This window comes from Phaethon lepturus, unplaced genomic scaffold (genome assembly GCF_000687285.1).
Source record: "Phaethon lepturus isolate BGI_N335 unplaced genomic scaffold, ASM68728v1 scaffold39915, whole genome shotgun sequence".
In the NCBI taxonomy this organism is placed as follows: Eukaryota; Metazoa; Chordata; class Aves; order Phaethontiformes; family Phaethontidae; genus Phaethon; species Phaethon lepturus.
Genome location: NW_010540565.1, coordinates 14,109 through 24,332, shown reverse-complemented (window position 1 = coordinate 24,332; position 10,224 = coordinate 14,109). Strand labels below are relative to the sequence as shown.

Sequence of the window (10,224 nt, the reverse complement as noted above, 5' to 3'; positions counted from 1 at the left end):
GTAACTGAGGAACAGCCAATCTCTGCTGTATGGTAAGGTTGTCAAGCTGTGTTCTTCTCACTGTCACCTTCTACATTCAGCTAAGGAGGTCAGGGGGATGGATGGACAGATAAAATTCTGAAATCATAATCCTTGACTTAAACATAGTTGCCAAATAACAGCACTTTCAGCACTTCATTTCCAGAGCTCACACACTTGCATGGTATGATGACAGCAGCTATGAGTATTTCATAGCAAGAACTAAAAAAACAACCACCACCTGTGTGGTCTAACTAGGAATCTTTGTTCAAGCTCATGGTAAGGACACTGACATGAAGGTACTGGTAGAATGAAGAAGTGTGTCCTCTAAAAAACACGCATGGTTATCAGCAGGGATATTTGGCTCCACCGCTCACCCAGCAATAAGCTGACAGGGTAAGGCAAACCTGGAGGGGTAGTGTGGTTATATGGTATACCTGCTGAGTCCCCCAAGTAGTTCTGCAAGAGGCTGAACATGAGCAGTGGTCACGTGGAGGGCTGGAGGTGTCTGGATATGACCTAGACCCTTGAGAAGTCTCCCCTCTGCCCACCTGTCTTACTAAGCAACTTCACCTCTTCGATCACAATGTCATGAGTAACTGCTTTGCACATGTCATACACAGTCAGGGCAGCCAGGCTGGCAGCTGTTAGAGCTTCCATCTCCACACCTGTCCTCCCCCAGGTCTGACAGGAGCTGCGAATCACCACTGCGTATCTGGCCTCGTCCAGGCTCAGAGACACCTCAACATGATTGAGTGGGATGTTGTGACACAACGGGATCAACTGGCTGGTCAGCTTGGCTCCCTGAATTCCTGCAATCTGGGCTACTGCCAGCACATCCCCTTTCTTCACCTGGTTCTGCCTCACCATCCCAAACGCCTTCTCACCCAGGCGGACCACAGCACCAGCAACAGCACTTCTTCTTGAATCTGGCTTCCCTCCAACGTCAACCATTGTGGCCCGTCCTTCCTCATCAGTGTGAGTCAAGTTGTCAGGGCCACGAGGTACCTCAGTGCAAGATCCCAAATCCCTGGTACAGAATTCAGATCCTGGACTTGCCTCTTTGGACTGACAGTCCACAGAAACTTGGCCAACAGGAGAAGCCTCAAGGCACTTTGTGTCAAACGTGGAGCTTGGGTCCTTCTGGAAGACACAGCAGCCTCTGAGCTGGGTTTGTAGAATTCCTGTACTTATGTGCCACTGTTGCTCTGGGTAAGATCCTGGTGGAAAAAGTTGTCCTGTAAGCTTGTTTTTCATTAATGCTTTTCCCATTTGTTTGGGTAAACTTGTTCTCAAAGTCAGCCAATGGCTAAATGTGTGGCCCCACTGTTCTGAATTTGGGGGATTCTGTAGGGCATCCTGGCATAGTGGGAATGACATCAGTGCAGGCTCTGGGGGAAAAAAAATAAAAGTAACATGAGAATACAGCTTACTAATTGGAAAGCTACGCTAAGTCTGCAGTAGCTGAGAAGCCTGTCAGAGCATGGCTTGGGACTTCCTGTATTGCAAAAACCTCAATAAGCCTGTTAACATCCACTTTTCTCCTCAAGCTCTTTTTCTTCTCTCTCATCAGTTCCGTGCATTTGCTGGCTTGTTATTACAAACCCCGAGACTCAAAACACTTATTTCAAGGTTCTTGACAGGAAGAAACAATTTGCTTTCAAGAAGTATCAACAGTTATTGAGAGAAAGCAGCCAGGAAAGCTTATAGAAACATCAGTTCTGAAGAAAAGCGAGTCTCAGCATCCATTTGAGACTGTCCCAGCACCAGTCGTTTTTCGAAAGCCTGGCAGGGTTAATGGGAAATTCTTGCACTCAAGGTTCTCAACTCTGCCTTTCCAAACACCTTCCTCCCAGCACAGGCGGCTGCACTTCCTGCTTTCATCTCCTTCAGCAGGGAAGGGTTATGCCAGCACTTGAGGACAGTGGGGACCAGAAGTACTGCATCTACAACTGCACTGTCTACAAGCTCAGAGGGTGGCTCTGTGATGGGAACTTCACTTACTACTGCCAGCTCTTACCATGTTAATGACAGCTGAAGTTTAAGCACTGGAAAATCCACACTCTCCTCATTGACAGATAGATTTTAAATCTACTCAGAAGTATGTTCCAAGTCAAGCTGGCAGAGCTCCCAGCTGGTAGAGCGGTAGTAAGCCCTCCTCTGCCCCTTTTCACCATTTAATCACTTGGTTTTGGCATTTCCGCAGGGCTAAATGCCAAGCATCAAGACAGAAGGAGTCTTTTTCACATAAAAGAAGTGATTTGTTTTGTAAGTAAAGAGAAAGCAGTACAGAGGTAAGTGGCTAAACTCTAGTTTAATGGCCTCATTGATAAGCATGTTTCTCTTTACGGAGCTCGTGTTCTCCTTGCTCTGAGAAACTTGGAATTAGGTTTTGCTCAATAACCTCCTTTGACAGCTCTGGTATTAAGGGACACCCGTATGCATGAGTTTTCAGACTGCCCACAGGTGAGTCAAAGCAGCTTCCTGGCCCTTCTACACCTCTACGGCCCAGACCTACAGGTGTCACCTTGGACTGTCCACATGACAATAACAGAGACAGTGTGGACAACGCACTGGTTGTGGCCCCCTGCCCTCTCTTTTAAAAACCAAGCTCTTCCTTGTTACTCCCAGCCTCTGCTATAACAAGACTGATGCGCTTAGCAGCTTTTTCACCTAGAGTACCCTCCAAACACTGATCTGAAAGTACCCATTACCGAAGCTTTATCAACCATAGATTTTTTTTAGAAATCACTGCAATAATCTAAATTCAGGCAAAGGCCCTTTTCAGTCTACAGCTGATGGCCTATCCACTAAAATTAAGATTCCTGCAAGTTTAGTGGTAATGCATTTACCCTCAGAGGAATGGGATTAAATGAACATAAATGTTCATGAGTGTAACATTGCTTTGCTTTAGAAGAGCACAGAAAATTGTGCTGTACCTCCTTTCATTCCTTCTCTCTTTATACAGCAGGGCCTAATCTGAATAGTCCTTTTAAAATCCACGAACTCAAAGTAGTCTGTTCTTCTTGATTCCTTGATTAGCTTTAAAGTTGAAGCTAAACCCCTGGCAAGGTGTCTTGTCTTCAGGAGAAGCTGGACTGCAAAGGCAGACAAGTACTTACTTCCACAGGGTAAATACAAATGGGTGGGAAGAGAAACACTGTTTGCTCAAGTAGAGTGGTAAGTAAAAAGCAACAGATAGGAAAAGTAAAGATGCTTTGCATGCATTACTAAGAACATACATTTTCTTCAAGTTGTACCTAGTCATCTCTCTCTCCACTCAAATTGTTCATATATATACAAAAAAACAGATAATGGTTTTCTACAGAACTATGAATAACACAACTGAAACCATCTGACAAACTGGATCTATCTCCTTTTATTCTATTACTGCACCTGAAGTTTAACCATGTTTAGCTTCCAACTAGCACAATCGGGAGGGGGGGTGTGCAGGGAAAGAAGGCAGGCAGGAGATGATAGATACTTAAACTAAGGAGGAAATTCCCATAACTGAAGCAACCCCATGAGAAGAACAACCTGCCAAAAGGAATATTTTCATTAAGGAGAATAGGTTACAAACCATAAAGCAAAGGATCACACAATAGCAGTGCAGGGAAGAAGCCAGTTCTGGCTTACTGGGACTAGCAAAACCAATTAGTGACTTCCACAGCATTCATTAAGTTTCATTAAATTAATTCCATACACACATCCCCCCCCGACTGTGCTTACAAAATTCAAATAATGCTGGTGTGCAAGTAATCCAAAACACAATTAGGAAATCTCCTTATGATTCCCCATGTGTCACAGTGGGATACTCTCCACTGATGCAGTGACTGCCAGCACTTGTCTCGAAGGGACATGGAACAGCTAGGGGAAGATCCAGACAGGCTGCCTCTTTTACTGTATGTCAGACAATGTTAAAGCACTTTTCAAAAGCAAGTTGGATGGCTCTGATCTGTAGACACCCAAACATTGCTATGAATCCTAACTTTGCAGTGTGGGGATTCTTTCAAAGGCATCTTGAAAAATAACGTAGGTCCCAGTGAGCTGTCAAGAGTTTAATACAGTATTTTTCATCTTCTAAAAAACTCAAGAGAAGTTTTCCTCTTGCAGCAAGTCAATACACACTTTAAACAAAGGCTCCTCTTTTTTCCCTTTTCTGGATCTTGCCACAGGAGTGGCCAAATACAAAAGAGCAAAAACAAACAGACAATCTTGCACCACTGAATCCGTTCACTTTAAAACTCAACATGGAAAATGATGGCCTTTTGAAGGGGAGCATCAGGTGAAAAATATTCCCAGTGAAAACAGTAATTATGTTAGAAGACCTCTGTAGATCCTATTTCTCAAAAAAGGTAACAAAAGTACAAGCACTAGTGTTTTGGTTTAAAATAGAGTACTTACTTACTTACTTCTTATATCAATCACCTGTAGCAAATACCTGCAAATTTATGCACATTACCCTTCCCTGCCAAGGGTACCTGTTTTAAAAGCTGTTTTAAGCTGCACAGCAGCTAACCTGCTCCAGACCATCACGGGGAGGATGAGAGTTAGGGTTTGAAACATAATGTTTACCTCTTCTACCCTTGCTGTATTTTTTCCTTCTTTGTTGACAAGAAACAATAGAACAGCTTCCACTAAATCTCACAGTGCCAACTCTCACAAGCATTTCTTAAGTCTAAGGAAGAAAAAGGTATTTGGGAAGATAGATAGCTATCTTGCAAGATGGGGAAACATAGGCATGGAGGAGGTAAAACCACACTGAAGGAGATGTGAAAAATCAGTAAGAAAGAGAACCCAAGCAGCACCACATTGCTCATGAACAGAGCTTCAAGCCAAAGGCAGAGTTAGCAAACATCTTCAGCAGAGACAACAAGGAGAAGAAAAGCTCTTGCCCATAGGCATGGTCAGATACCAGGTACTACAGCTTTCATGGCTATGTTCTGAGACTTTGCAGCAGTAAGAGGACATTTCAAAAAAAAGAAACCCTAAGTTTCTGATTCTGAAGTAAAGTAGTAGTGAGGTGGGAAAACTTGCATTTCTGTCAGGTTACTGGCTCTATATATTATAATAAAATTTGAATTTCTTAATCCAGGGATAAAAATACATCCTGCGTCCTTTATGTTTATATGGCAATTTGATCAATTTCCTAAAGCTCACCCCAAACTGCCTTAGTTACTATGCTATTCTTGTTAAGTATAAAGGAAGTAGATAGATAGGAAATAACAGGAATGCTAGTGATCCCTTTGGAAATGTAATGAACTTTCAAAAGCAGAGAAAACAAAACCAGTGCTGTCAATGAGAAGATCGGGGAAGGCTTAGTAGCGACATTAAATCTTTCCTCCTCTTCCACTTCAGCATGATTTTAACCACAAGTGCCTTTTAAGAAACTGACTTCTTTGTCTAATCTTAAGCCAGAACTGAACACAAGTTAGACTTAAAAGCCCAATCCACTCTGCTCCCCCAAAGACAAAAAACAACCAAAATCATGGTATGTTTATTACGTACTGATTTGTCACCCACCAATCAGGATCATTGGCCGATTTTTCATCCGGGAAATGTTAAACATGCCTAGAAATAAAATAAGGAACACATAAAAAACCTAGCTTTAAGCCATGCATCTGGTCTATGTATTTAGTTTTCTGCTCTTCACAGTGCAACCTGCATGCTAGGAAAACCAAAGCTGAATAAAGACCACGGGAGCTGGAGAAGGGGGAATCTCATACAGAATTATTTGAAACCAGAGCTGCCACAGTCTCCAAGCATCCAGCTGCTATGGGTCTATCACACTACCCTTTCCCAGAAAGCTTTCCATAATCTGAGTTACAGTCTACCTACTACAGAATTCAAACAGCTTAGGACTATCTTGTTTCTTAACAATAGCATATAACTATACTAGTTTTACGGATAAGCCGTTAACAGTGTTCCAGTTCAGAAGAAGTGCAGTCACAGAAGGCCCCAGGGACAATACTGGGATTAACACAAATTGGAAGAAGACAGACAATATCAGGTAAATGCTGCTGATGGCAAAATGCCTTTACTAGAGGGGAAAACACTCTTCCTCCCCTGCCCCCCTTCCCCTGAATAGTCTAAAAGAAAAGGAACCAATCCCTCCACCCCTTCCCTTACATTTACAAGGAACTATTTTATCTGGGTCAGAGCAATATACTTAGTCTATGCTAAGATTTAAAAGCTTCCTTTAAATTTGCTTTACACATCACAAAAAAAAAAAAAGGCAAAACCAACTGTTAGTAATCTGGCAGGATCTGCAAGAGAACAAAAGGGCCAAAGCATATTTTTAGTGTAAAGGGGACTATTCCATGATCATGAAGACAGTTCATGTACAAGAGGTCAGCATTCCCAGCTGCAACCAGATTACAAGAATATCGTTAGGTTCAGATGTGACCGAAATATAGTTTATACCAATATAAATTCAGAAAAGACTAATACAGCCTGAGGATGCAACTGCATCATCATGGACCTTGTGTCATGACCTTATGCAGAGCACTAGATGAGTGGCTACAAATTTCTGCATAAAAGAGATTTGTCACTTCTAGAAACATGTTAATGCACTAGTTGGAACTAACAGCTAAATTGAGCTTTAGTTGTTATTTTACAGCAAACTAATTTTAAGAAAAAAATGGACGCAGTACAACTCCATCAATTTTTTCTTAGCTTTACACTTTGCAGTTGTTATCACGAGCAGTGGTATTTGCATCTCTTTGAAGACAAAAGTCCATCTGAAAGACTTTTAGACCGTCTAGATTCTAGCTCACATGGAAGCTTAGAAGACTGAAAACCGACATCCACATTTTGGAGTGACTGCAGGACTGACATATGGTACCAGCTTTCTACCAAACAGTACTCTTACGAGATGGGAGAATTCTTTCCTTAGTTAATGCAACTTAATTCTTTCTCCTGGCAAGTCAATGCATCCCACAGCAGTACCAGGGCATTGTTTTCCCTAGTCACTGCTGTTATTTCTCAGGTACAACAAACATACCAGCATGCTGTTTCTTTTTTCTGCCCACTGCTGCTCCAATGATTTGAACCAACTCTTCCTCTGAGGCACCTGACCGTAGGTGATCTCTCAAGGACACTTCTGAATTCCCAAAAAGGCACACCTGCAGCCAACCCACAGAAACGAGAGAAATGAGAAAGAATAAAATAAATGGCTTTTACAAGTATTTCTTGCTAACCTCGGAGTAAAGAGTTTTGAATAGGCCTATCCCTGTTGAAGAAAGAGAACGTTTATGGAGATTGTTTTCTTTATCTCTCCATGTACACACAGACAGTCTGGGACATTTCTGTAACCTAAACTCATTGGGCCTTCAGGCTGCCTGGGTCATCTGACATTAGACAGCAGCACAGCTGTTGTCAACATCAGGTGACAATGCCTAAGTGCCAATTTTTAATTGAAAACTTTAATTTTCCCCCAGAAACCGCCAGTTTCAACGTGGCAGGAAATGGTTATCCCTCCCCTTTCTACAGCCGTTGAGCAAATGTACAAGCTGCACTAGAAGGAGAAGAGTTGCAAGATGTTTGGCGAAACAAGACAGGATGCTTGTGGAACACAGAAGCCAAGCCCTCGCAGCTGCTTGGATCCTTTTTTAATAGGAAATCATCTGCTTGTCACATGTTTAAGATGATTTTGAATCAAAGATTAAAATAAACGTTTATATTTACCGGCCTTGCAACCATGTTTTACAACTCAAGTTAACTATGTTAGTAAAACAGAGAAACCAAAAAAAGGTGATGTAACATCTCCCTAATAGCCCAACAAGCTTCAATAAGAATTCAAATAGGACAGATAAACCGGAGTTAGCTGGTAATACTCATACATCTTTCCATGCTACTTTACATCCCAGCTACTTTTAAGGGAAGAATTTCAACACTAGTTTCACTGCAGGAAAGCAAAGAGGATAATGTTTCACTACCAACCTTTAGGCTCCCATCTGCTGTTATCCTCAGCCGATTGCAGGATCCACAGAAGTGCTCTGACATGGAGGTGATAAAGCTGATTTGTCCCCGGAAATGTGGCACCTTATAACTCTAAAGAAATGCAGAGGACAAAAAAAAAAAAAGTCAAATATAGACTCCTCACTTTTAAAGTTCCACTTGCCCAAAGAACGGAAGACATTTTAACATGGGTTTTCTTGGTTCTAAGGTCACATGAGAGAGGGAACCTCCCCCCAGAAAAAACACCCTCAAAATCAGCTTTGTCAGGAGTTCCCAGTCTATTCTGCCCCGTTGCTAGAAATTCACAAAGTTGTTGTATGTTTGCTCTTGTAGTTATCAAATGACAGGTGATGCCAGTAGGCAAGTTCTTCCTCAGGCAGCCATGAGCTATAGGTTTATGTAGCCTAGATATCTGGTTGATCTAGATGAAGATGTTCCTGCTAATTGCAGGGAGTTTGGACTAGATGACCTTTAAAGGTCCCTTCCAAGCCAAACTATCCTATGATTCTATGTGACACTGCACACTCTAAAGCAATACTCTTATTTCACTGAACAACTGTTTCATCAGGCTCACTAATGTGCAGTCATAGACAAACAGACATAGACTGACTAAAGGTTCAAAAGCTGTAAATACAGGATACAAGCCTGCCATTTTTTACATCTGACAGAGGCATCTATTAAACACATTGTATCTCTAGAAGTAAATATTATGACCAGTGTTTAGAGTCAAACCACATGCAGGCAGCTTGACCAAAATCCCAGAATTACTACACCGAGTAATTTTTACTTTGCTTGTCAAATATAATGATGAACTTGGGAGAATTTGGGGCTTTAGGGCAGGGAAAGAATGAGGGTACATTTCACGTGTTTTGTCTATCTCCACCTTGGCTGTGCTGGAAGTTTCACAGGGCAATCTCTCTAATTCAGGCCATCGCTGTTTGATTGTATCAAGCATTTCTTTGTAGCTCACCATCTTCTTGAAATTCCATTTATTGCCTAGAAGTAACAAAACCAGCATAAGTTTAGACTATCAATTTTATTTGTTTTAATTAGCAGAGAACCACCTTTACATTCTTCACAAATCTCAGTTTTCCCTATAGGTGTCCCCAAGTAATCCTGCTACTAATCCTTCTCAAGCTTCTCCAGGGAAGATAAGCTGCAAAAAATACAACACAAAACTTAAGGCAATTCCTAATTACCCAAAAGAGCTCACCAACACTTCTAGAGATAAGCCCACAGGGTGAATAACCACCAGATTCACCTATGTCCAAGGCACACCTCATGCCATGAAGAATCTCAAAGCAAGACCGCTTACCGTCAAAGGGCATGTATTCTATGAACCGCACATCAAGGGGTAGATCCTTTGTGAAATCCACAAAGTCCAGCAGTTCATCCTCATTGAAGCCTCGCATCACCACACAGTTTACCTGCAGGAAAAGCAGACATCTGAAGTTAGTGAGCAGAGTATGACTTTCTTCCCTCTTACACTAGGTTTCATAGTCCTTGCAGAAGGCAAGGTAGACAGAAATAACATTTTTTTTTAAAGAAAAGATGATGAGAGTAGTTGGCAGGATTGAAATGGTACAGATGATCATTTCAGTCAAACTTGCCTGTAAGTCTTCGCATCCAATCTAACTAAAGTTGAAGTTGCCTTGCTAAATGGAAAACTAATAAAAGCTCGGTAACAAAGGCACCTACAGTATGGCAGTTTTGACTGTCTAAAATGACACTCGCTCCCAAGTCCTACATTGTATGGCTTCTGTAAAAGTACTGGCAGGGTACCTTCTACAGCACTCTTTTTGGAAGACAATGGGCAAATGCCCCAAACCAGGAAGTGTTCACAAGCACACTCCATAACCATAGGCTGCAGGATGACTAGCTCTGCCTTCATCCAAAAAGAGGTTAAAACTGAGTTGTCCGCACATTCCTCATACGCAATATTTACATTGGAGCCTCAGGTCCTCTGCTTTACCTGACGAACAACAGAGCGCTGTGCAGTTGCTAAAATGCTTCCTGTCAGCAAGGCAGACTTGTATGTCTGAGCATCGTGCATCATGATTCTTAAAATCTTTCAGGAAAGCCTAATACCTAGTTTAATTTCAAGGTTTTTTTATAGCTCTGTAGCCTAAACCACTCACACATAATAGATCTTCCAAACCACCGGTGAAACTGAAGGGAACCACAGCTGCGGAACTGCAAACAGCTGAGTTGGGGTGAAGTTTCACATTACAGCTAAGTTGGTCTACC

General features: G+C 42.0%; 1 protein-coding gene across 1 annotated transcript in view; it reads right to left on the bottom strand.

The window, feature by feature from the left end:
- Positions 1-537: 537 nt before the first annotated feature.
- The window catches only part of MOCS1 (molybdenum cofactor synthesis 1), a 21,165-nt gene continuing 11,478 nt past the window's right edge, over positions 538-10,224 (bottom strand). The window contains exons 5-10 of the mRNA XM_010287473.1: positions 9,293-9,404; positions 8,861-8,973; positions 7,960-8,070; positions 7,022-7,142; positions 5,542-5,589; positions 538-1,409 (exon numbers count right to left, since the gene is read on the bottom strand). Coding sequence (XP_010285775.1) covers positions 538-1,409; positions 5,542-5,589; positions 7,022-7,142; positions 7,960-8,070; positions 8,861-8,973; positions 9,293-9,404 — 1,377 coding nt within the window. The remainder of the gene's footprint in view (positions 1,410-5,541; positions 5,590-7,021; positions 7,143-7,959; positions 8,071-8,860; positions 8,974-9,292; positions 9,405-10,224) is intronic.